The sequence below is a fragment of the Grus americana genome, chromosome Z, assembly GCF_028858705.1.
Source record: "Grus americana isolate bGruAme1 chromosome Z, bGruAme1.mat, whole genome shotgun sequence".
Classification (NCBI taxonomy): Eukaryota; Metazoa; Chordata; class Aves; order Gruiformes; family Gruidae; genus Grus; species Grus americana.
The window spans coordinates 12,124,611-12,150,306 of NC_072891.1; the positions used below are offsets into that span (position 1 = coordinate 12,124,611).

At 56.8% G+C, this 25,696-nt stretch overlaps 2 protein-coding genes across 6 annotated transcripts in view; one reads left to right on the forward strand and one right to left on the reverse strand.

Moving 5' to 3' along the window:
- Positions 1 to 2,245: 2,245 nt before the first annotated feature.
- On the reverse strand, positions 2,246 to 9,248 carry CREB3 (cAMP responsive element binding protein 3). Of its 2 annotated transcripts, XM_054810505.1 has the most exons (9): positions 8,149 to 9,248; positions 7,329 to 7,466; positions 6,972 to 7,245; positions 6,649 to 6,761; positions 5,686 to 5,792; positions 4,383 to 4,451; positions 4,140 to 4,224; positions 3,923 to 4,004; positions 2,246 to 3,718 (listed from the first exon to the last, which is right to left on the reverse strand). In XM_054810505.1, the coding sequence occupies exons 2-9, from the start codon at positions 7,464 to 7,466 to the stop codon at positions 3,351 to 3,353; spliced, it is 1,236 nt and encodes a 411-aa protein (XP_054666480.1). In that variant the 5' UTR covers positions 8,149 to 9,248; the 3' UTR covers positions 2,246 to 3,350. The 2 variants fall into 2 exon arrangements, with proteins under 2 accessions (XP_054666480.1, XP_054666481.1); XM_054810506.1 differs by lacking the exon at positions 4,383 to 4,451.
- Positions 9,249 to 9,857: 609 nt separating this feature from the next.
- The window catches only part of TLN1 (talin 1), a 35,028-nt gene continuing 19,189 nt past the window's right edge, over positions 9,858 to 25,696 (forward strand). For 2 of the 4 annotated variants that reach the window (XM_054810501.1, XM_054810503.1), the window contains exons 1-18: positions 9,858 to 9,963; positions 15,591 to 15,754; positions 17,987 to 18,084; positions 18,317 to 18,446; positions 18,679 to 18,831; positions 19,135 to 19,277; positions 19,683 to 19,810; positions 20,298 to 20,358; positions 20,645 to 20,749; positions 21,071 to 21,226; positions 21,465 to 21,566; positions 21,792 to 21,868; positions 22,049 to 22,229; positions 22,914 to 23,027; positions 23,365 to 23,473; positions 23,967 to 24,175; positions 24,293 to 24,391; positions 24,594 to 24,644. In XM_054810501.1, the coding sequence (XP_054666476.1) occupies positions 15,625 to 15,754; positions 17,987 to 18,084; positions 18,317 to 18,446; positions 18,679 to 18,831; positions 19,135 to 19,277; positions 19,683 to 19,810; positions 20,298 to 20,358; positions 20,645 to 20,749; positions 21,071 to 21,226; positions 21,465 to 21,566; positions 21,792 to 21,868; positions 22,049 to 22,229; positions 22,914 to 23,027; positions 23,365 to 23,473; positions 23,967 to 24,175; positions 24,293 to 24,391; positions 24,594 to 24,644 (2,046 nt within the window). In that variant the 5' untranslated portion in view covers positions 9,858 to 9,963; positions 15,591 to 15,624. Of the gene's footprint in view, positions 9,964 to 15,590; positions 15,755 to 17,986; positions 18,085 to 18,316; positions 18,447 to 18,678; positions 18,832 to 19,134; positions 19,278 to 19,682; positions 19,811 to 20,297; positions 20,359 to 20,644; positions 20,750 to 21,070; positions 21,227 to 21,464; positions 21,567 to 21,791; positions 21,869 to 22,048; positions 22,230 to 22,913; positions 23,028 to 23,364; positions 23,474 to 23,966; positions 24,176 to 24,292; positions 24,392 to 24,593; positions 24,645 to 25,696 lie in introns of those variants that run through there. The other 2 variants (XM_054810502.1, XM_054810504.1) reach the window with 2 other exon arrangements.

A 25,696-nucleotide genomic window follows, 5' to 3' on the forward strand; every position in this document is an offset into this window, starting at 1 on the left:
CATCACTGTATTTGCAGCTGCTTTTTTAACCTGGCACTCAGATTTCTGCTAGCTTTTACATTTCCACCAATATCCAGCAGCTGGTGCTAGTGGATAAAAATAGGATGGATGCTGACACAGGGTTTATGTTTCCCTTGAAAAGGAGGGTATGCATTATTTCTGCTACTGAATTAAATTCCCACCTCTCCAAGAAACCCTGATTCCTTAAAAAAAAGAGGAAAACCTGATTCCTTTAAAGCCGTGAGCAGGAGGTGTTTTGTACCAGCCACACAGCCCAGGCTCTCCTTGGCAATAGAAGGCAAATTTCCTCTCATACTTTCAAAACTTTCAATACAGACTGCACCCAGCAAAACAGAGTGTTTCCATTCAGCAACACCGAATGCACTCCCATGATGCTGATGGGTGCGCTCCCATGATGCTGATGAAGGCACCTGGTGGGACACGTGTGGGATGCAGGTCAACTTTGGAAATAACAGAGGGAACACGATGGGGAGGGCAAGCAGGAGCCGTAACGCCGACCTAAGCCAGAGTGTGGGGCTGTGTGTGCGTGCAGGCAGCACGGATGCACGCACAGCCTGATCCCTGTGGTGTGCAAGGGAAATAGATGTCATGGAGGGTCTGCAGCAAGGAGGAGGAGGAGGGTGGCAGAAATATGAGGGTCCTCCGGTTCCTCTGCCTGATGGAAACAAGGTACAAGCCTGCTCGGCCAAAGGACTTATTTTGGGCTTTTTTGTCATTGCTGCCCTTTAACCCAAGGTGTGAGGCCCAGGCCGGGCTTCCTTCCTCTCGTCAGGTCAGAGCTGCTCACTGTGGGACCGACACGAGAACACAGAAAGCGATGAAAACCAGCAGCCCTGGGGGAGCACAGGCTGAGACTGCGCAGCAATCCTCCCTAAAACTCCCAGCACAGCCACATCCCCAGCACAGTACTGGGACCAGCTCTGGGCTCTGACATATCCCAGCCTGTGCCGCAAGCTTTCCGCGTGTAAGGGCTGTGCTGCCTTCTGCGGGCAGCACCTGGCAGCAGGACTGCGTGTGTGCAGCTGTGTTTGACGAGGAACCCATTGCGCTCACCTGGCTCCCTGCCCCCTCTCCCGGAGCTATCTTCCCTCCTGACATTTGGCCAAGCTAGTCCGCTGTGGACAGTGGGGCTGACGCCACCACCCCGGTCAAACAACAGCTCCAGCGGCTGCTCCCTGCTTTGCTGCCAGCACTACTGTGTTTTATTTGGATTAGTGCTGGGCCAGGGACTCCAAATGACATCAGTACATTGCACACCCTGCCCTCGAACTGGAAAAAAAAAAAAAAAAGAAAAAAAAGGGAGGAGGGGGTCCTAGGCCTTTCTGCCACCACACACGGCTCCTGGGGAAAAGGTCCAGTGTTTCCCTGGGGATGCTTGTGGGCTGCCTGCCCCCAGCAGCGCAGACCTGTGACCTGATCCTGTCACAAGCACACTGCTGCCTATCCTGGGGCAGGGGCTGTGGGTGAGACACCCCCCGGCTGTCTCTTGTCCTCAGGCGGAGACACAACATCCAATTTTATATCTCATTCACCAGCACAAGCACCCTTTGCTCCTGGGTGGGTTGCAAGCGTGGTGCTGCCTGCACCCATTGTCTCACTGGGCTCCCACCGCCCCCCAAATGCCACAATGGGCTGCGCAGCCTGAGCTCAGGGTCTGCTAGTGCCTCCCATGGACCCAGCGATCCCAACTGAACCCACAGAACAGCCCTGATTTAGCAACCACCCAGCAGGCAGGGCCCCCTCTGTGGCCCCTGGCCGAGGGGACGGGGCTGTTGCACCACCCTGGCTTTGCTCCACTTCCTGCGATTGTGCAGCTCCCTGTTACAAAAGTAGTGGTGAGGGCAGACACCGGCTCCCCATGCTTCCTACCAGGCAAGCTGCTTGCTTCCGCAGCGCTTTGGGTGCGTGCAGGTCACACGTGGGTGCCGGGTGCTCACAACATCCACTTGTCTCTAAAAGTGGTTCAAGAGTGTTTTCGCACCCTCAAAGGGGGGTGAGAGCAGAGCAACTGTGCAGCAAACTTGCACCGTGCCTCATCAAGCCCCTCTGCACAGCCACAGCCATGGGAAGCCAGCGCACATTCCCCTTCGTTAGGCTGCAAGGGTGATCACCCCCCAGCCCCCCCAGTTCTTCCCACAGGGCTCCCAGCCCCTGGCACAGCCCCCAGCTTCCACCCAGCAGCCCAGACCCTCACCGAAAAAAAGACAGAGGATACAGTCACACATTGTTCTATTTATTAATAAGGAAATTACTAATTATTATTCTGATTTAGTTGCAGATGTCCCTCTCATTGCAGGGGAGTTAGACTAGATGACCTTTAGAGGTCCCTCCCAACACAAACCATTCTATTCAATTCTACGAAATGTCCTGAAGTAGGACGAGGAGAGATGCTTAACAGGTACCACTAAGCTGCACTCCAGGAGACACCATTCACAAGCTCAAAGTGATTCTGCTCAGCCCTGAGGAACAACCAGAGCCAGCATCATCAGCCAGCACAGTAAAGCTTGGGCACAGGAGGACATAACTTTGAAACTGTCCTGTGGTCAGGAAAGCCTTCAGAACAGCAAGCAGCTCTGCTGCTCTCTGCTCCACACCTCCTCAGCAGTCTGGTTCAAGGCATGCCTTCCCCCCAAGGCCCAGAAAACACACTCCCAAGGCTGTGGCAGATGAAAGGCTCAGCCCCTGCGAAAGGGAAACCGCACACAGCTCGGGAAGGACTCCGCATTACCTTCTCTAGCCAGGCCAGGAGCTGTGCTCGTGGCTCAAAAGCTAGCAGGAACAGGTGACACACGGGGCCTGTTGCAATGGCAGGACCACTCCCTGTGAGAGCACTGCAGATCAGCTTGCTATGTCACACCTATAAACCAAGCAACACTACAGCATTAAGGGGAAGGGACAAGGGACAGGTGCTTGTCGCTACCAGACACAATAAGAACCCAACCAGTTCACCTCCACCTGGGCAGGGAAGAAGGAGGGCAGCAGCCTCCATAACCAACTGCATCAAGCCAGACCAAGCATGGCCACCAGCTGCCCTTCGCCCTCCGCGCCACAACCCATCCCTGTGAGCCACAGGACATACCCCATGTCAGAAGCCACAGCAAAGTTCCCAGTTTTCTACCCCATCTCAGATAGAGTCCTGCTATAGATATACAGAGTAGAGAGTCAGAACAGGTCAATCTTAAAATGATTCCTCCCCGGTAAACCCTCTGAGCTGCCAGCAATAGGGAGAGTATTCAGAAGAATCTACTTTGATAGATCATCTGTTACTGCAGCTCTGTTTGTCACTGCCTGGCAGAGTGCCTGGTGTCACCCCAAGAAGCAAGAGGTGGTCACATCTCATCAGCACAGTCGTGCTGGACGACAACTGTGGCAGTGTGTTCCACCCACTCCTGCCTCTTGGCGTCCCACTCTAACAGCACTGCTGTCTGCAAAGGGTTGACCTGGAAGTACTGCTCCTGAAACTGGGCAGGGCACAGCTCAAAGCACGCTGCTGCCACAGGAGGGTCAGAGCATGAGTTGCCATTGAAAGAAGGTCCGGGATCAGGGTTGGATGGACTGTGCCCCTCTTCCTGGGATTCAATGAGGCTGTCTGACAGTGAGGTGTCCTCAGGCTCTAGGGTGAACCCCTCCAGCGCAGCATTCTCTTGCACATCACATACTGCTTGGTTTGGGAACTTGCCGATCTGCTGTGACAGCACTGCAAGAGAGGTAGAGCCAGTGCCGTCATTCCCAGCCTCTCACCGTCCTGCTCTGAGCACGGGCCAACACAGTGACCACAAGAAGGGAACAAACTGTTCAACTACGACTGCCTCCTCCCAAGGGAGGCAGGGAGAGGATGCTGCACAGCTGCCAGGCACAAGCACAGCTTGTGCTTCATGAGGGACTGGATCTAGGCACTCACCTCTGAGCTTCATCTGCTGTTCCTGGCTCTCAAACAAGCAGATGCTGGGGGAGACAACAAGGCAGAAGGACAGAACCATGGCCTGGAAACAGAAAGATCAGCAAAGACCTCAGCAAAGGACATGGACACGCATCACTGACTGCAATAAACGCCCTTCTCCCAAACCTACAAGGACAGCACAGATCCCTTCACAGACACTGGGGCTGAAGCCACTCACCATGGTGCAGGTTTTTGCTGTGGTAGTTTTTGCAGTGGACTGTCTCACTAAGGCCTGCAGTTTCCTCAACTGCTTGAGCAGCGACCTGCAGGAGAACAGGCAATGCAGGTTAACACGGCAGCTGAACCAAGAGCTGCATGCTCCCCTCCTCCCCCTTCGCAGTCAGGGACAGACCACAATCCCAAGAAGAGGAACAGCCTTCCCCACCACGTCTCCTGCCACGTCCAACAATGAGAAACTCACATGTTCCGCTTCTGCAACAGCTGCACCTTCTTCTCCAACTCACGGTTCTGAGTCGTGTAGGCTGCCACCCTTCCCGGGAAAGACGAACAACATGGAGGGGGGAGGGGACGCGGGGGGAAGAGAGGGGTTTTTTTTTGTCAGCTGCAGGGACTTCACCAGAGTGTCCCCTCAGGTAGTCAGCCACCACCTCTGGGTGGCTGGGACAGATAAAATTGCTCCTGGGGTCTGCCTGGCACCACCTGGAGTAAGGGCCAAGAAAGTGACATCTCACATCAGGTTTAGGGAGGGGTGAGCCCTACTCGGTCCTGCAGAGAATCACCAGACTAATCCCTAAGGATGCTCGCTCCTAGCAGCACACTGGCCCTGCAGATCCACAATGCAAGGTTGTATTGCAAACTAACCTGACCTGGGAAACATGCTGGACCTGGCAGGCCAGCAGCTGGTTTGAACAGAGCAAGCTCTGGGACATCTCCAAGTGTCAGAGAGCAGGACAGGCTATGACCTGAGGTTCTGAGCCTCCTACGGAGAGCTGCTGTACCACAGGGTCAGCTTTGCTTTCTGCCCAGGGTGGCAAGACCCCAGCAGTGACACAGCACAGCTGTTTGCCCTGCTCCCGCAATGTGGTTAGCACAGCTAACGCCATGTTATCAGGCGAGCAGCCATCCTCTGTGACCAAGCAGGTCATGTATTCATTCCCTTCCCCTCATTATCAGGCCCTGAAGGTCCTGTACACTAAGTAGACGAACCAAACAGTTTTCTTCTTCCCCTCCCTACCAGCCTCAAGGTTCCTGGGCGCCAGGCTGGCTACTCCCTTCCTTACCAGCCTTGAAGGCCCCAGGCACCCGGCCAGCCCAGTACAGTGGACGACCCCGTTGCAGAGCAGGGAAGCATAATAGCACACACAGCACTGTCCATAAAATCAAGCAGTTACAAGTCTTAACGGAAACTTGGACCAGAGCTGCTGCCAGACAGTGAGACCCAGGACTGCCCCCCCCCCTACCTCGCTAGGGGCACCTCTACCATTGTCTGCTTCCTCCCATGACTCATATTCCTTTATATCATTTTCGACTATAGATTATGATCATTACACTGATGCAGCAAAGCATGTGTTAAGATCTGACCAAATCTGCAGAGGGTCCAGGTGATTAGAAATCATAAGTTAAGTTGTATTAGGATGTAGGTGATTAGAAATTGTAAGTTACGAAGTGAAACTACGACTTAGTTCTGCCATCATTCTGCCAAGGATCCCTCAAAGACCTTGTCTATGCCCTCAGCATTGGGTGACACTGCTGTGTGCCCCTACCTGTGTTTCAAGCCATCGACGTAGATCTTCTTCCTGCGACGATTACCCAGGGCTGATGGCTTGTTCCGGATTTTCCGACGCACTTTCTTCAGAAGCCGCTCTTCAGTCTGCAAGGGTCATTTCTCATTAGCAGCAATGCCAGAGTGTTTGCAATCCAGCCCTCACAAAACCTGCACACATCTCAGCACTCAGCCCTCTGTCCCTCCCACACCACTGAATGAACTGCAGGAGCTGCAAGGCAAACTGTGGCCTGCTGATGTGGTCAGCAGCTTCCCCAGGGTACAAAAGTGAGGCACATCTAAGGGAGGTGAAAGGCACACAGCTCACAAGCCACTAGGCAAGAGGGGAAAAAATAGGGTTGGAGGCACTTATGGTCTAACTACCTCCCTGCAAGTGGTCACGAGTGGGGAGATCGACAGCAGCCTGGTCTCACTGCTCTTTGGAGCTATATGATTAGCAAAGCAGATGCTGCTGTGCATGTGGACACCCTCCAAGCCTCGAAAGGAGGAGAAGGACACCCAGCCCTGCCGCACGCTGCTCTGAACACAGCACCTGGGTACCAATGCTCTCATCAGGGCAGCATCGTGTATTTTTGAACTCCTACTCTGACTGAAGCATTCAAGTGGTCCAAGTCTGTTCGGGAGTGACAGGCTACAGCGAGGACTCACTTTGGTCAGTGGCAGAGAGGTTGGTAATGAAATACCTTCTTTCTCCAGGAGCTGCCTCTCCTCCCCTGACTGGACTGGAAAGTCAGATTAGAAAACAGCAAAAATACATGTGCAGAGAATGCAAAGTAAAGGGAGGGCAGAGAGGCCATGCAGAAAGCACACAGAACCAGGATCAGCTCTCCCAAAACAGCATCACACTTTCCTCAGAGATATCCCCCACAGGAGCCAAGCCAGGAGAGAAGGGGAGATGTGACCAGAAGCAAAGGCTGCAGCCCAGACGCATGGCAGTCAGTACCTGCATGATGGCTCCAGGCACAAGCTGAGGTTCAGCCTCCACAGCAACAGCAATGGGAAAACCGGAGCTCAGTTCCATTGCCTTGCTTGTGCCTTCCAAACCCATCCATGTCCCTGGGGAAGGAAAGGAGAGTCAAGTGCTGGGCCTCAGTAAGGCAGCACCTGAACAGCCAGCTTTGAGCATGAAACCACAATTTTATGGCAGCAGAAAGCCACTAAATTCAGCTCTCTCCATCACTGCCTGGCACCCACCCAAAAAACCCCAATGTGGGTCTGCTTTTTTGCCTGTAGCCAGGACAGAAAGAGCCCATACAGATCACTTACCAAGGTCAGTGGAAACATTTCCTCCTGCTATTTCAGATTTCACGCTTTCCAGCACAGGAAAATCCTGATGGAGGGAATAGTTGTGATCAACCTGCACAACGTCTGGGCTCCAAAGGCTGCCAGCAAAGTCAATGCCGGGGCTATAGGACAGAAACTGATTCATACAAATGCCGTTGTCACTGTCAGTGGGCAAATAACCCTGCAGCATGCCTGGCTTGTCTTCAAAGCGTTTCAGCATGAAGCTGATGAACTCATCCATCTCCTTGACCAGGAGCTGCAGAGAAAAAAGCTTTTACTCAGTAGGGAGCCAAATCTCCTGAACCACAACCCAGCAGCAACTCCTCCCAAAAAACTCACCTCAGGCTCTGGTGTGCTCCAGTCTTCCAGCAGACCATTCTCCTTCTCTAGGATTTCAGGGCAGGGAGCATCATCCTTCAGGAGGAAGTCAAGCAGGTCCTTATCTATCAGGACATCTGGTTCCTCTGGGCACAACATCTGAGCAGGACACCCAAAGTGAGTACAGGCACCAGGGCAGACACCAGCATTCCTTCAAGATGTCCCTCAACCCCTATGGACAAAGTCTCCCTGTGCAATGGCAACAGCTGCCAGGCCCTGCAGCAACGACCAGCCCACGAGTACTTCTTTTATACCAGCGCTGGTAGGTCCACCACACCAGTTTCCCCACCAGACTACTGGGACTGAGTCACAAGAGCCATACTCAACCCAGAATGTAAAAGCTGCAGGAAGAAGAAGGAAAAGTGGAAAGGCCCTAGACTTTCTGCCACAGAGAACATGCAAGATCCTGCCTTTCCACTGAAGCCTAAAGGTGCTGTACCCCCAACATACAGCCAGCGGGGCTAGCCCCCCGTCACAGGCAAATTATTAAAAGAAGTAATTGTTGTGGGGTTAACTAAAAGGGGGTTATTAATGATTAAACAATGATCAAGTGATAATTAATTGATGATTGAATGAAAATGGCGGTTAAATGATAACTGAGTGGTACTTAAACAGTGATTTGACAATTATTTAAGCAATGATTTAAGCAATAATTTAGGCAGCAAACACTCTACCTCTCACCACACTTTAAATACTTAAGCTATAGCTGTATAAATATAGATATATATATAAAGGTGTCGCTAGCAATATACTTTTACACTGAATGTGAAATGTCACTTACCTTGGTGTAGGTGTCAGATGCTGGGTAAAGGGTGTCTCAGCCTCGAGAAGTAAGCTTGTGAGGCTTCTCTCCTCCAGGGGGTGATCGCTGCCGTGCAACTTTCCAGTACTGGAAAGCTTAACGGGCTTGGGGAGGCTACAGGCATTTATAGCGTAAAGTGATGGACCCGTAGTCCAACCCCTCTCCTTTGGTGTTTGCGCAGCTGTGGCAGTTTTAGTTTTGTCTAGTCTCAGCTCTGGCTGGTGCTGTTATCTCCTGATAAGACGTGGCCTAGACTTCTTGGTGCCTGAGAAGATGCAGCGTAGCACGGTTCTCACAGTTTGCATGGCACCAGTCAGGCCTGCTTGTCGGTGATGCCTGAACCAAAGTACTGCTCATTCAGTCAGAACGGGGGCATCCATCACACCTCCTCATTAGCACTGTTAAGCTTTTACATCTAGCTGGCACGTGTCATAGCCCAACCCCCTCCCCCCCAACCCCCCAAACCATGAAAAACCCACATCCAAAAATAGAAGGCCAGGGCAGACCCCAGCCACAGGGCTGCTGTGCCAGCTGCCTGGGAGGAGGAAGCTGGTGCCTGGGGCTGCCCTGCAAGATGGCATGGTGAGAAGAGTCACATAGGTGGAAGGCAGAGCAGGGAGAGGAAGGAGAGCTGGGCACAGGCTGGGCAATGCCAGGGCCTGTTGCTTCCAGGAACACTGAGGCCTTTCTGTCTAGGAAGTGTGCACTGGGCAGGCAGCAAGGAAAGGAAGAGAAAGAGACAGCAGCAAGTGAGGTAGAAGAAAGGGTGACAGGAGAATGTGAGGCAGGAACCGTTCCCCCCACCTGGACACCCACTTGGGGGAAGCCAACAGGCCTCTCACACCCCAGCCATGGGGCCGGCCCACAGGCAAGCGCGGCGTGCCACTGCCTGGGGCACAGCCACAGCCTACATACGGCCGGCGAGTCCCCGCCGGGCAGCACGGCCCCAGGCCGGGCAGTGCGGCACCGCGCGGGAGGACGGCCGCGGCACCGCGCGGGAGGACGGCCACCGGCGGGATGTCAGCGCCGGGCAGCCCCCGGGCCGCCAGCTCCACTGGGGGGCAGCGCCCTGCCCTGCCCTGCCCTGCCCTGCCCTGCCCCCGGCCGCCCCGCAGAGCGCCCCCGCGCTGAGGGGAGGGGAGGGGGAGGGCGAGGGGCGGGCAGTGGTCCCGGCAGCCCCGGAGCCCCCGCCCCGCCCCTCACCTCAGCGCGACTCCGCCCGGCCCCGACGCGCCGAGCGCACTAGCATGACGTCACCCGCCTCCCAGCAGGCCCCGCGCGCTCGATGGCACCGCCCCTCCTGAGGTGTCGCGGGCGCCCATTGGCCGCTGGCGCGGCGGCGGCGGCGGGAGCGCGCGGCGGCGGCGGCTGCCGTTGCCCGGGGGGGGCGGGGCCGGGGCCGGGGGCACCCGCGGGGCGGCCGGGCCGCGGGGGTGCGCCGTACCCTGCCATGCCGGGTCGGGCCGTGCCGTGCCGGGTGGAGGCCCAAGGGTGCGAGCAGCGGGCCGAGCACGGGTGTAGGGTGCGGGCGCTGAGCCGTGCCCAGCCCCGGGGCACAGGGTCGGGCTGCGCGCGTACCGGGCAGCGCGTATCCCCGAGTGCGGGGCGGGGGGTGGGAGGGCAACCGGGCGGAGTGCATCCCCGGGGTGCCATGCCGAGCCCGGCCGTGCCGCCCGGCGGCGCACCGTACCCCGGCGCATGCGCGGCGGGGAGGCGGCGGGGCGGGAAGCGGGCGGTGCCGTCCCGCTCCCACAGCCTCGGCGGGGCTGCCGCGCTGCTCCTGCCCGCGCACAGGTACGGGGGACGGGGGAGACACGGGGTCCTGGTAACCGGGGAGGGGGGGAGGCCGAGGCATGAGGTCCCGGTAACCGGCAGCGTCCTGGATCCCGGGGGGCTGCCGGAAACGGATGTCCCGGAGGGAGCTCCCCCCCCCCCCCCGCTTACCGGGGAGTAGGGGAGGGAGTAGAGTCCCTTACCGGGGCTTCTCTGCTCCCAGCGGGGCTTCTCCCCCGGGCTGCGGTGACCCAGGGGCTTCCGGAGGACGGTCACGCCTTGGGCTGGTCTTGGGGCGCGCCCCATCGCTCCCGGGGCTGGTGGCTCCCGAGCACCGACGCCCGCTGCGGGCCCCGGGGCAGCACGGGCAGGCACGGCCGGGCTGGGCCTGGCCCCCTTAATCCCGGCCCTGCCCCATTCCTGCTCCAGAATAGCCGCCACCGCCGCAGGCCTCGGCCCGGACTCTCTGCTCCCCAGGCCCGGGCCAACCTTCCCGCCGCCTCGGGGGTCCCCGGGGACCGAGCGGGAGAGGCCTGCCTGCGGCCGCGGGCCCCCCCAACCGAGGGGGACAAGCTTTGGTGCCGGCGGCGAAGCTTCCCCCGCCCTTCCTGCCCACCCTGCCTGTACTTGGGGGGAAGCGAGTGGGAAGGGTGTCTCCAGCCCGCGGCGCGGTTTTGGGTGGGGATGCCGGAGGACACGCTCCCCACGGCCATGCCGCAGGCGGTGGAGATCACCCTTGAGCTCCCACCGATCGTCCCGGGACGGGGCGCTGGGGCGGGACACGTAGGTTGGGTGGGTGCCCTGTGGGGCAGGGCTGACCCCCGTCGGGGAAAAGCGTGGGTCCCCTCTGTGACCCGGCTGGAGCAGCTAACCAGGCAAGGGGAACTCCGTGCCATCCTCTGCCTGTTCCCTGCCGGATCCTGCCTGCGCCCCTTCGAGCTCCCTGTCCCTTTGAATCTGCCGGCAGGATGTCTACATGCTTCTGCCGTGGCTTCATCGCTGGCTGTTAGACCCATATTTGGTAGCAATAATTGTTTACTCCCTTCTCCTCTCTCCCTGCGCCTCGCTGCTGAGGAGGGGACATATTTTTGGGATCTTTAGCTTTGCCAGGGCCTGGGGGTTGCCCAGTAAAGGGTCCGAACCCCACACCCCTCCCCCACAGACCATGAGGTGAGACCCCCCCAAGTGCTAAATGGTGATGGTGCGTGGTCAGCACTGTCCAAGCACGCAGCTTGCTCACTGAACAGCAGCGGCAGGACTTGGTACATCCCAAAGTGACACGTCCTGGCAGATTTGGGGAAGGGGAGTGGGCAGGCTGAGGAAGAGGGCACCTATGGGGTGCCCTCCTTTCCAGAGCTGAGCTTTGCTGACTGCTGGGTGGAGAAACGCCACCCCCCCGCCCCAAACCCAGCCGTGCTCTCCTCTCACTGTTGGCCAGCAGCACAACAGCAGCAGTGAGTGGCTTACCCTGGCAAGCATGGCTGCCCTGATTGGGCACCTGGTGGTCTCCAGAGGCTTTGAGAGCCCCCACTGCACCCTGAGCGCTGCATTTGGGGTGCTGTGCTGGAGGGCTGGCTTGCTAAGGACACAGGAGAGGCTGTGGATGGAGTCCTGCCCTTGCTCGTCCCCCATGCCTGCCTTGGCAATGGGCAGCCTGAGAGTGCCACCATTTGTGCCCCCTCCCCGTGGAGGGCAGGGGATGTCCAACAGAAGCGGGCAGACCTGGGATGCATGGGTCACAGGCATGCCATGGGGCTGAGCTCACTGGCCACTCATGCTCCCCGGAAGCAAGAAGAAACCATCTTCCCATCCGATGTGGACGTGTGGCTGGGAAAGAGGAACTGGCTGCATGGGCTTGGCATGCAGCATCATCACCATCCGGGGCTGCTGGCTCAGCCTTCCCATCAGCACGGGGCTGAGCCACCCACACCCCTGGCACCAGCCATGGCTGTGTATACTGGTCCCATATTGGAGAACCCAGTTGGAGCCTGGTTCAGCTTCTTACCAGGTTAATTTTTGCCCCGGTTCACTGTGCTGTTGTGCAGACACGGATGTGCTGACAAGGCCACCCCTGGCAGGCACAGCGGTGGCCTGGTACCTGCCTGGCCGTGCTGGCGGCTGCACTGGCAGCCCTGTGCCTGCGGAAAACCCCGGCAGTGGGGCGGTTTGCAGCTGATAAAGCTTCCTGCAGCCAGCTCCCAGCCCAGGGGTGGTCCGGAGAAGGGCCTTTCCCAAGTAAAATTTGGCATTGCCATGAAAAAACCCAAACAACAAACCTAAACAACCTAAACCTCATCCGGAGTCTCCCTTAAAAAGAGCATGTTAAAAATGGCAAAATTCTTGCATTTGAAGATTTGCAGCTTGTTCTGGAAACTCGCTGTGAGTGCTCCAGCAGGCTGCTATTGAGTTTTGTTGATTTTTTTTTTAAATTTTCTATTTTTAAGATATAAAACCTCCTCTGTAACTGTCCTCACAGTGCTAAACTCAGCCGATACAAATATAGCAGTTACGTCACGTGACGGAAAACTTGCTCTCAGTGGTCCCGGCAATGACGCTGTGGTTCCTTGGGCTGGCACGGCGCTGCCGTCCCCGCACACACTGCCGTTAAGCTGAGCCCGGAGACCACCACCACAGTGGTTTTGTTCGCTTAGTGCAGGGTGAGATGGAGGCAGCCAGGATGGCTCCCGGGGAGGGGTGGGACCCCATCAAGAAACCCCACCCTTATTTTAGGATCAGCTCAGGAGTGAGCTTATGGCTCAAAGGGTTGCACACAGCTTGCTATAAAATGCAGAAGTGTGTTAATCTGGCTGCCGGCTGGCTGCTCCACTGCCTTATCTGCCTTTGCATACTGACAACCGATTGAGAATGGGTTTGCTTGCTCTGGACATGAGCCAGTGCAGAAATTTGGTGTGTGTTCATTGAGACTTGGTTTGTTTGGGTTTGTATTTTCTTTCCAGAGGGACAGCTTGAGTTTCACTGTCCTTTGCTTTTGTTTTTCTGGTTTGCAGCACTGGACTCCCACACTGTCTTATCCGTTATGTCTAGTCCTTCCCCACATAGTATCCGGAGGGGAGAGGTCCACTGGTGTCCTCACAGGAGGCAGCAGATTTGCAAACCCTGTGTGATTAATTGCCACGTTTGCTGACAAATCTCTGCAGGGTTTGAGGAGGTGTACTTCTTATGCAGCAGAGATCATTTCTGCTTTAGGCATTGATGTCAGCAAAGTTCAGCTGCTGGAGCCTGAACTGTTTCCATAGAATATGGGAATTAAAATGAACCATCTCCCTTTCCTCTGAGAGCTTTCTTGATGTCGTGAGCACCTTCCCTGCCGAGCTCTGTCATTTTTGTAGGAGCTTGGGAGTGGGAAGGCTTGAGCAGTCATTCTCCTGTGGGGTCTTGGAAAGCATGGTTGCCCCCGTAAAGGATGTGCTTAGGGGTGGCTCCAGCACAGTGCCTGATTTTGAGTGGCTTTGGGAGGGCAAGAGGAGGCTGCAGAAATGGCCGGGCATGGTCTGGCTCCTCTCGGTTCCTCTCTGCCGTCCGGCGGCCTCCCTTCCCCTTCCTCCGTGGTCTCTGACCTTGTCCTGGCAGTGGCATGTTCTCCTTTTCCTGTGGAGGGACGGAAAGCAGCTTTAGGCTCAACTCGAGAATATTTTTAGATAGAGAGAAGATGGCCTGGTGGGCGTAGCAGTCGTGTCACCCCCCCACCCCATGTATGAAATATTCGGAAAGCCCTTTCTACAGCAGGGTGTTCTTTGTCCCTTCAGCTCCACGGCTTTGCTGGTGCTTCCGCACAGACAGCAATGGCACAGGCAGGCACCTCTGCTGCCTCCTTCCCGCTGCTGCCGGGCTCCCTTGCTCCGGACTCGAAATGCATTTCATTCCTTGTCAGCGGAGCCAGTGGGGGCTGCGGGCCTCCACAGAAACATTGCCGAACAGCTCAGGAATGCAGAGCTGGAGCTGCTCCATGTGCTGGCGGAGGCGGCACGCTCCTCCATCCCTGCCTCCCTCCCCGCACCACCAGCATGGCTTTATGGCTCTGCAGGAGCAGGACCCCTGCCCTCTGACTTGCTCCTGGTCCAAATTGGATGTAGGAGCTTTTTATCCATCGCAGATCATGCTCCTAGCCAGCTCAGGTCCATGGCTGCGAGCAGCCCGTGCCGATGTACCCCCTTCCATGGGGGACCAGACCTGGCAGTGCCAGGCAGAGATGCACAGGCTTGCCGTGTGCCACTGCGGTGCACAGTAGGCAAGGGAAGATGCCAGCAAGCCTTACTCAAGAACCTTCCCAGGCCAGGCTGAGGATGCACATGGCCAGTAACCTTTCCCTGACAGCCGTAATGGGAGGCCTGGTAGTAGAAAATCAATCTAAAAGAGAATAAGCAGATATGGTGCATCCTGCTCATGCTCTTGCATCCTCCCACCAGCTGGGGTTTAAGGACAAGGGAGCCTGGGTTGAGGCAGAGCAGGGGACTCCTTCCGCATGAGCAGGCTCTTGGGGAGAGGAAAAGGGGTGTCACTGCTGGAGAATGTTGGGTTGTGGCCGGCTGGGGACTGGGGGTGCTGAGAAGGGCAGGGCGCAGTGGGGCAGGGCGAAGGACCCGGCACAGGGAACCCAAGGTGTGCAGCAACCTGGGAAAGCACTGAAAGCTGCTGCACGGTGGGTAAGGCCAAAGGAACAGCCTCTACAACCTACAGCAGGCAGCGGGGGGCTTATTTACAATCTCTTGCTTTTACCATTTGTTTCTGATTTTGCTCTGCTGTAAGAATATCATAATTTTAATTAAGTATTATTAAACCTGATGTGTCAGAGCCCTGTTGAGGAGTGCTTGCTCCAAAGCTCATCTGTGCAGTCCTTCAAGCTTGAAGCTGATCCCCAGCTTGGGGCCTGTTTCAGATATTGTGGTGTGGCTCTTGTGTGCCCTTGCAGCAAGAGCTGCAGCATCTGGGTCCCTTGCTCTCCTGCGCATCACCTTGCACATGGGCTCCCCTGCCCTGAGTTTGTGCCATGGTGTCTGCTATAGACCCCCATCTCCGAACACCAATGCATTACTCAGCATGAGCGGTGCTTTCCCCAGGTAATTATTTTTAACAGGCAAGTTTGGTGCCTGGTGCCCTTATCTTGCCTCTCTGAGCAGCTCTGGGCTTTTCCGTCCCTCTGTGCTTGGGCTGCCAGCTCAGCACCGTCCACTGGCGATGTGGGGGGGCCCTGATAGCCAGGGGCCACCTCCATGTCAAAGCTTGGTTTTCCTCTTGTGGCTTCTGTGTCACAGCAGGTTTAATTATAACTCCTTCCGTTGTGCTCTTCCAGTTTATCTCGCATGCTCCTGTGCGCTCACTTCCTTCTCGCTGGCAGCATCTCTGCTGGGTACCAGCTGCTGTCACTCCCGTGGGGGAGCGAAATCAGCTTTGGGACCCTGGCACAGGGAGACAAGGGTCCGAAAACCACACACAGACCCTGGGGTCAGCAAGGGGCTGGAAACTGGGACCCCTTGCAGGCTTGCCAGTGCTGGGTGCAGCCTTTGCGTGCTGCTAGAAGCTGTGTCCCGGCTTCTGGGGAGCAGAGGTGCTGCTGGAGGGGAGGAGGAAGGACCCTGCACGCTGGCAGTGCTGGCAGTCAGAGCTAACCCCTCTGTCTCCTCTGGCAGGTGACGCAGGAGTGGGGACAGCCCAGCCGCCACCATGGTTGCCCTCTCGCTGAAGATCAGCATCGGCAATGTGGTGAAGACGATGCAGTTCGAGCCCTCCACCATGGTGTATGACGCTTGCCGGATGATCCGCGAGCGGGTGCCCGAGGCCCAGATGGGACAGCGTAAGTCCACTGTGGGGTTGGCTGCCATGCCAGGGCCACTCTGGCTTAGCTCCTGGCATTTCACCAGTCTCCCTTTCCTCTCTAGTCCCCATGCCTGTCTGGGCTTTCCCAGAGCATTGGGGGCGCGGGGGGAGCAAGGTCCAAGTCCTCCTGCCCAGTTGAGGTGAGGGTCTGAGCTCCTCTGGCTCCCTTCTCAACACCCCAGAAGAAATTTGGGGGTTTGGGAGGTGGGAATACACATTTGGAAGTAAAATAATGGACCTCTTTGAGCCTGCTGCCCTTTCTGTCTCTGCTCCTCTCTCCTACTTGTATCCATCACCACTGGCTAGGACTAGATGGGTTTAAGTAGTTGCAGGGGTCATAGCGAGTGTTAATAAACCATGTAAGTTAATTTTTCCTTTTTTGGGAAATATACAGTCCTCCTCCGTGTCTTTCTCTCCCCCAGCAGTTCTCTGCCAGGCCTGTGCTAGTGCTCCATTACCTTGCTAAACTTTCTCAGGTCTGATACCTCCGTGCTGCTGACAGGCTTAAAATTAAGCTTATGGCTCAAGAGCTCATGATATGACTCACGCCCACGCGGATGTGGCTTGTCCCCGGCATGGATGGGGAGGCTGGAGCACTAGGACATTGTATGGTGGGTCTCTCCTGGGTCCCTGCTGCCTCCAAAAGCAGCTGCGCCACGGGGGAGAGGCAGCGAACGGGAGGTCAGGAGTCGTGGGAAGAGGAGGGGGAGCACGGCGACATCTGGGAGCAGCAGTTCCTCGAGGATGAAAGGAAATGCCTTCTCGTGTCGTGCCCGGCTGGCCAGTGGTCCGGCAGACTGTGGCTTTCGGTTTCAGAGAGGGACTGGATGTTTTTGTGGATGCGGGGCTGTAGTCTTGTTGGAGGGAGCATTGCATTTCCTACTCCTGGACATGAGCCAGCCTGCTTATAAAAAAAAGGCAAGGGGAAAGCCTTAAAGGGAACTGCTTATTCCTGAGTTCCTTTTCGGTTACTCATAGCTTTTATTTTCCTATCAGTTCCCTGCAGCTTTTGTTTCTCTTTGCTCTCCTTACCCAGTGGCACTCGGGGGTCCCTTTTTGAGCTGCCCTGTATGTTTGTCAGCTTTGGGCTGGGAGCTTTGGTGTAGGTTTCCAGCTTTGCTCTTGCTCTGTCTCGAGAAGCGCCTCTCTCTGCCCAAGTTATGGATCTGGGGCAAGCTGCTCAGTTTTCAGTACTTTAGAGTTATCCTTTTGGAATTTGCATTGAAAATAGTTGGGGTTTTTTAAATTTAAAAATAAAATGGCAAGCGTCCATGATTTCTCTGCTCCCTGTTTAGTAGGATCCTAACAGCAGTGTTAGCCAGGCAGGAGCGGGTGGCTCAGGAATTTGTCCCTCCCCGCAGAGAGCTGCCAACGAGATGACTCCTTATAAACTTAGCAGCCAGCCAAGGCAGCCTGCGGCGCTGGGTTGTTGGAAAGGTGGAGATGGACCTTTCCCAGGGCAAAGCCAGGCGTGGTCCTGGCCTCTTGCAGCTGGAAAACAGGGCTAACCCTGCGGGTCCAAGCTGGGGTGCCACTGCCCGGGCTCCAGCAGCAGCACTGTCACTGAGTACCCCAGCCCCGAGGGAGCAGGGTTTGGTGAAAAGCATTTATTGACCACCTCTGAGACCTTGTAAACCTTAATCCCATCCTCCTTCAGCTTCCTCCTCCCCAAACAGAGGCGTTCCAGCTCCTTTAGTCCCTCATACCAAGGCTCCGTCATTTAAGGTGCTCCTCTCTGTATCTTTTCAAACTCCACCGTGTCCTTCTGGGGAGGTGCAGACCACACCACCACAGAGTACTGTGTATAAAACCTACTGCCTAGGTTTTATAAACCAGTTCCCAGCACCCTTCCTGGTGATGCCCAGTGTTTTACTACCTTGTTTTGGCTGCTGCTACACGTTACACTGAAGATTTTGGAGAGCTGTCAACCACAACTCCAAGCTCTTCCTTCTGTTGTGACTGTCAGTTCCAAGTTCAGCATTGCGTAGGCTTGCTTCAGATGATTTTTTTCCATAGATAACTATGGTAAACCATGTACCTCAAAGCTTGCTTGCCGGCTTTTTGCCCACTTGTTAGGTTTAGACTCCAGCATTCACAGTGCTGCCGTGCTTCACACATTGGGCTCCGCTGATGCACATCCCTGGGTGCAGGCTGGCATCTTTGTGTTCTGCTCAGGATTACCCTGGCAGAGACAATCCCTGTTTTTCAGCCAATGATTTTGGGCTCTTCCTCTCGGATGAAGACCCGAAGAAGGGGATCTGGCTGGAGGCTGGGAAGGCTCTGGACTACTACATGCTTCGCAACGGGGTAAGCATCCATCCCATGTCCTTCCAGCTGGTACCCACCTTGACTTGGGGCTGGATGTGCCCACAGCGTGGAGGTGGAGTGGGTGCTTGCCCTGCTGCCTTGAGCTGGGCCCCAGAGCACCCCACGTCCCCCCACAATTGCACCGGGGAGAGGCAGCTGTTGGCATGATGGTGGGATGCAGGCACCCTGCGCCAGTGCCGCTGCTGGGAGCTGTGCCCTGCTGTGCCCACAGGATACCATGGAGTACAAGAAGAAGCAGCGGCCCCTGAAGATCCGCATGCTGGATGGGACAGTGAAAACAGTGATGGTGGATGACTCCAAAACTGTCACGGACATGCTCATGACAATCTGTGCCCGGATTGGTGAGAGGAGGGGGCAGCAACAGTGGGGAGGAAGGAAGGTGGGGACAGAGGGCAGCGTCTGGTGGAGGTACTGGGGGAACGGCAGCAGCTCTGTGGTGGATGGCCTGTCAGCAGGGATGTTCGAGGGGTGTGTGATGCTGGGGAGGGGACTCTGCTCTGCACCCCTGCATCACTCCTGGCTCTGTATTTGGCACCAATGTCGTACTGAGCTTGGTCCTCTGCTCTCCGGCAGGCATCACCAACTACGATGAGTACTCACTTGTTCGGGAGATTATGGAAGAGAAGAAGGAGGAAGTTACCGGCACCCTCAAGAAGGACAAGACCCTGCTGCGAGATGAGAAGAAGATGGAGAAGCTTAAGCAGAAGTTGCACACCGATGACGAGTGTAGGTGCCTGCATGTGCTGGGGATGGGGTCAGCCCATGCTGAGGGCAGCAGGGAGGGGAGCAGAGCCCCCTGCAAGGGGAAGAGCTGACACAGAGGATCAGAGGTGACGGTGGAGAGCACTGTGACAAGGGGATGTGTCCATGCTCCCTGGAGTCTCTCCTCCCTGGAGGTCCAGGGCAGAGGGATGAGAGCTGGGATGCACCAAACAGACATCGGTTTCTCACTCCGTGTGAGCAGCCCCGGGGCTGGGACCAGCCCTGCCTGGGTGCCTATCCTTGCTCATGCCCTGGCATTGCCTGCAGTGAATTGGCTGGACCATGGCCGGACCCTGCGCGAGCAAGGCATCGACGACAATGAAACCCTGCTGCTGCGGCGCAAGTTCTTCTACTCTGACCAGAATGTGGACTCGCGAGATCCTGTGCAGCTCAACCTGCTCTACGTGCAGGTACAGCTCCCCAGAGCGCCTGGCCTGCTGCGCCACACTGGCCCCCTGGCAGGGGTGGTGGCTGAGGTTTTGGCCAGGAGCCACCACGGGGGGGCACTTCAGGATGCCCAGTTATCTCCTGGGTAAGAGCCACTGCTGGCAATCCCAGCCCTGCTCTCTGCATAATCCATAGCTCCTGAGGGGATCCCGTGTCTCCTCTACCTGGTAGGAACCATCCCAAATCCTGCTGTTCCTCTCCTAGGCATGGTGATGTCTCTGCAGGGGACAGCCTTCCCCTAGATCCTTCTGTTTTTCATGGCCACTTTTTTTTCTGTCTGGAAAGGAGGTCCTGCCCAGTATGGAGGGGAGTGGTGGCAGAGCTGCATGGCTGCCCAGCCCACCGCGGTGTCTTCTCTTCCCACACAGGCTCGTGACGACATCCTTAACGGTTCCCACCCCGTCTCCTTTGACAAAGCCTGCGAGTTTGCTGGCTACCAGTGCCAAATCCAGTTTGGGCCACACAATGAGCAGAAGCACAAGCCGGGCTTTCTAGAGTGAGTGTTCTGGGGAGCCCCAGGCGGCCAGAGCAGCTGGGCAGCCCCCAGCACTGCACTGGCACACGGGGCTTGGGGACACAGATGTCTCTGGTGCGACCCCTCTCCTCACTGCAGCGCAGTGCCCAAGCACAGGGGTCCACGCTGACTGCAAGGGGTGCCAGCCCTCCATCCTGCTCCCTCTGGCACCCCCGAGGATGTGCAGCCAGCTCTGTTGGGGGGGACTCCAGCCCACCATATGGTCTAGGCTGATGCCACGCAAGGGGTTGCATCCTCAGCACCTCCACCCCACTCTCAGCAGGGCAGCTCCTGGGGCAGTTTTCGTTACTGCAGCAACCTCTCCCACATCCTTCCTGCTCCCAAAAACTCCCAGCCCGTGCCCTGGCAGGGGTTTGTCCAAGGCTCTGGGTTGGGCCTCTCTGTAATCGAAGACAAACGCTGGCTTTGGGCTCTGCTGCTAACAGCTGGCTTGGCTGTCTCTTGGCAGACTCAAGGATTTCCTGCCCAAGGAATACATCAAGCAGAAAGGGGAGCGCAAGATCTTCATGGTACGTGCAGGGCGGGTCTTGAGACCTTCTTGTTCCTCCTTGCCAAAGGTTGAAGCTGCTCTTGGCTCTGGTGGCAACATGTAGCAGCTTGATGGGTGAGAAACAGGAGCAGGAAGCTGTAAGTAGGCGGACAAGGAGCTCCTGAGGTCCCAGAGGTCAGAGGGATGCTGTGGCAGCGACAGGCGATGCTGGTGGCGTGGGGAGGGCCTGGAAGAGCTGTAACGGCCATAGTGGCACAGCCAGGGGACTGTAGTGCTAGTGTGATGTTCTCTCTTTGCTGTCGCAGGCCCACAAGAACTGCGGGAACATGAGTGAGATTGAGGCCAAAGTTCGCTACGTGAAACTTGCCCGTTCCCTCAAGACCTACGGGGTGTCCTTCTTCCTGGTCAAGGTAAAGCAGCAGCTCCCCTGGCCAAAATTCCCCTTCTCCAGCATTTCTCCATCTGTTGTGTCTCCATCCAGCTGTTACCCCTCAACCCACATTGCTCCAGTTTTCCATGTGTCCCCACTGTCCACCCACTCTTCTTGGCTTTCCATGTGTGCTACCTTCCCACTTCTAGCTTTTCTCCTGTCCTTTCAAGCCCCATGTCATGGTTGTCACCATGAAAGTGTGACCTTGGGGGTGTTTGGTAGCCAAGGAAGGCTTTAAACGTCTCTGCCTGGATGGAGCCATCCCGAGGGCAGCCCACAACCCTTCTGTTGTGGCCTGCAGGAGAAGATGAAGGGGAAGAACAAGCTGGTGCCACGGCTTCTGGGGATCACCAAGGAGTGTGTGATGCGGGTGGATGAGAAGACCAAAGAAGTGATTCAGGAGTGGAGCCTTACCAACATCAAGCGTTGGGCAGCCTCACCCAAAAGCTTCACCCTGGTAGGGACCAGCCCTGATCCTCCACCCCCTCTCCGCAGTGGTGGCCCCTTGGGGGGCTGCTCTCATGCCAACCCCTCTCTGGGGTATTGCTGCGCAGTGGGACAGCCTTGCCCTCCTCTGGTGCGTCTCCCAGCTGCTGTTTTGGAGGCCGGCACTTGGGTGCTTAGCGCATACCAGAGGGGCTCAGGATGGCCGCCAGTGCCCTGCTCCGGTGCTACCCTGTGCCCTGCCTTTGCAGGATTTTGGAGATTACCAGGATGGTTACTACTCAGTGCAGACAACAGAGGGGGAGCAGATTGCCCAGCTGATTGCTGGTTACATTGACATCATCCTCAAAAAGGTGAGGCCGTGCTGAGAAGGGCACTGATAACTGGCTCCTCTCTGGAGAGTGGGGCAGGGTGCCCCTTCCAGCTGCCTCCAGACAGCCATTGGCACACGGTGCTGCTGGGGGAGCTGGAGATGGGGCAGGGGAACCCTGTGGCCTTGGTATGGTGCCTGGGCTGCAGGAGAAGGGGAAGCCTGGGAGGTATGTGCTGACTGACACATTTTCTCTTTCCCTCTGCAGAAAAAGAGCAAAGACCACTTTGGACTGGAGGGGGATGAGGAGTCCACCATGCTGGAAGACTCCGTGTCTCCAAAGAAGTAAGTCCTCTAGGAGCAAGTTAGCTGCCAAGCAGAAGTTGAACAAAGTTGGGCCCCAGCCAAGCTTGCAGCACAGTGTGTCTGGAGGAAGAGCTGCCAGTCCTTCAGTGGCAGCCCTCCCACAGACCCTGGTGCCGGGGCTGTGGGCATCCCTTGACCCGGTATTTCTCCCTGTTTCAGGTCAACCGTCTTGCAGCAGCAGTTTAACCGTGTAGGCAAGGCGGAGCTGGGCTCAGTGGCCCTGCCAGCCATCATGCGGACAGGGGCTGGAGGGCCAGAAAACTTCCAGGTGGGCACGATGCCGCAGCCTCAACTGCAAATCACCAGTGGCCAGATGCACCGAGGGCACATGCCCCCTCTGGTAAGTTCTTCCTGTGCCCACCACAGCACACAAACTCTGAAAGGTGTGCATTGGGTTTGTGTAGACCCATCCATTTGGGTCTGTGGGTGAGTGTTGCTTGCTCTGAAGAGCAGGGACTCTGTGCCACTGACCTTGTGTGCTTGCTGGCCTGGCTGAGCTGACGTCCTCCTGCACCCACTCTGCAAATTTGAGCTACACCCTGGCCAGTGGCTGCAGCTTCTCCTTCAGATTGAGCTGGCTCTGAGCTGCTGTGCCCGGCCAGCCCTACCAGTGCCATGGTTTGCAGCAGAGCCTTGTGCCTGACTTTGGTACCCGCCATGTCTTCTGCAGCTGGAAAAGCACTTGGAAAAGGCCACAAGGAGGTTGTTTTCTTTGGCCCCTCTCAGGCTGCTGTGGGGCTTGCTGTAAAAACCATTGTGGGGTCCCACTGCATCTGCTCCCCATTCCCCGAGAGTTGGTTAACTGTGAGACTTGCTTGTACCCGTGGTGAGACAGGGCATTTCCCAGTGGGAGGTGCAGAGGGGAGATCCCCTTTTTGCTAGGTCCCTCCCCTTTGTGGGGGCACCTACGTAGAGCACTGTCATCAACAGCACGTTATGCCACGTTGCGGGGGGAGGTGTGAGCCAAATATTTAAGACTAGATTTCGAGCTTCCAGCATACCTTAATCTGTCCCTGTGTTGCAGACTTCAGCCCAGCAAGCCCTGACCGGCACCATCAACTCCAGCATGCAGGCTGTGCATGCAGCCCAGGCCACACTGGATGACTTCGAGACCTTGCCACCCCTTGGGCAGGATGCTGTGAGTGCTGATTGAAGGCAGGGTGCTGGGGGGGACTTCGCTGAAGGTTGTTGGCTGGGCTGCATGCAGCTGGCTGTATGCCCAGGAGAGGTACCAGCAACTCCTGGGAAGATCTGCTGCCTGCAAAGAGGTGGGGTTGTATCCCACTCTGGGGGCAGGAGAGGAGGGGACACTTGGTCATGTTGTTTGATCAGGATGGGCTGGGGAGTTTTGGGTGGTCACAGCTCTTCTGTCTTTCTCCCTTGTCTCCTCTTTCCTGCATCTCTCTGTGTTGAGCATGGGTGCAGCTACCCACCACCTCCACCACCGTCTCCTGACCCCGTTCTCCCCATTTCAGGCATCCAAAGCTTGGCGCAAAAATAAGATGGATGAGTCGAAGCATGAGATCCACTCCCAAGTGGATGCTATCACAGCTGGCACAGCCTCAGTGGTCAACCTCACTGCAGGTATATGGAGGGTTGGAGAAGAGGGATGCCCTGTCTCTGGAGAAGGCTTGGTCTCTCTTGACTGGCTGAAGGTCGCTGCTCCTGCCCCGCATCAGAGATTGGAGGAGCCAGCCTGCCCCAGCTAGAGCTAAATCAACCCCAAGTGCTGCTAATGTGCCTGTAGAGCTGGCCATGCCCCTGCAGCTTGCCCTGCCTTTAGATCCCTGCCTGTGTCCAGCGCAGTCCTTCCAGTCCTTGGCTGACCAGCCATCCTCTGGACCAGGAGTGTGTTGTCTGGTCCCTACCATAGCTCTGGGCGCAGCCATGGCACGGTGCAGCTCTCTTTAACCAGGCTTGCCTGCCCAAACTGATGTGACCAGCTTTCAGGCTTAGTAGTCAGAGGGTCTCTCCCCCTACTCCCAGGAGGAGAACCACATTGGAGACAGGCACAGGGGATGCTCTTGGAGCACCACTTGAAGCATGTCCCATCCTGACTTGTCTCCTCCCTGTGCAGGGGATCCAGCAGACACGGACTACACCGCCGTGGGCTGCGCCGTCACCACCATCTCTTCCAACCTGACGGAGATGTCCAAGGGCGTGAAGCTGCTGGCTGCGCTGATGGAGGACGAGGGAGGGAACGGACGGCAGCTGCTGCAGGCAGCCAAGAACCTGGCGAGCGCCGTCTCGGACCTGCTGAAAACGGCACAACCTGCCAGTGCTGAGGTGGGGGGCAGGATGGGCCGTGTGGCTGAGAGGAGGGTGGAAGCCGAGGAGAACCACCAGGTGAAGTTTTAGGGCTTGCTCACAAGCCTGGTGTTGATTTTGCCTTGTTCCTTGCAGCCTCGCCAGAATCTCCTGCAGGCTGCTGGCCTCGTGGGTCAGACCAGTGGGGAGCTGCTGCAGCAGATCGGGGAGAGCGACACTGACCCTCGGTTCCAGGTGAGTATGCTCGGCAGCACCCAGGGACACCTGCTCCCTAAAACCATTGGCCTTTGCACAGAACTTGCAGGAGGGCTCCGGGTCAAAGCTTGGCTGGTACCCGGTGGTGACTTTGCTGAGGGAGGGGACAGGCCATTGCCCATCTCTGTCCCTATAGAGCTCCTGTGATATAACGCCTCTTATCTTGTGGATTCCCATGTAGATCCCAGAAAGCCGGTGTGCTTGGAGCCTGCCTGCCTCTGACCCAAAGACGGTAAAAGGGGGCTGTAGGCATGGCTTGGTGATACCTGCCCTCTCCAGCGTGAGGGGTGCTCCTCTATCGACTATTGACTGAACTCTTTGGAGAAGGGCTCTTGTCAAAAATCTGCTTTTCTGGTGGTTGGCTCTCAGAAGTCCATGCACTCGGGTCGCTGCTTGGGTGAGCGCTGCCCTGGGAGTCCTCTCTTGCAGCTGCTTTGGCTCCTGCCTGCCGTTCCCTGTGTGTGGGAGCTGCCTGCCTGCCCCCATCAGAGACCCAGGGTTGCTGGAGCCTCGTGAGGTAGTTTATTTTGGCTAAGCTGACTTCCAGCCAGCTTGGTTTCCCATGACTGCTCCTTCCAGCGTAAGGGAGGTAGCACACCATGCTGGGGAGGAGGATCCAGCTGCAGTATAGATCAAAACAGACTCAGAAAGAAGGGGTTTCTGTTCATGGTGGCCACACAGCCTCAAGATGAGCAGAAAAGCCTGGACAGATAGCCAAGGGGAGCAGAAAAACTAGCACTGGGGCAGGGAGCCATGCACAGCCAGGCAGCAGTGCCAGGACAGGGCAGCCTCAAGGGGCAGATTTAGGACCTGGAAGACAATTTGCACGTGTGCATTGGGATGCTCTGCCTTGCAGCTGCCAGACTCGAGTGTATCTACTTCCCTCCTTGGGCTCGGATGCTGTGGTCTGGGAACTCTGGAGCTGGGTGCATGTGCTCTCTGGTCTTTCCTCCTGTCTGGAAGGGTGGCAGATTGCAGCAGGAGTAGTCTTGGCTTGCAGGAGGCGAGGGGGGTGCCGTGACGCTTCTGGCTTGGTGGCCAGAGGCGTAGCTGTCGCAGGGTTTGGTGTGAGCACACACACGGCAGGACGATTGCAGGCACAGCAGGCAGGGAGTGCTGCCCTGCATACCAAGGTCTTTGCCTCGAGCATTTGCTGTCTAGTGCTGGTGCTGCTGGTTTTCACCGGCACCTTGCCGTGAGAGCTAATCCTAAAGGCTGCGGCGTGCTGTCATGTCTGATGCCCTGCGGGAAAGCAGTTTGCCGTGTGCTGGTCACTGCCTGTTG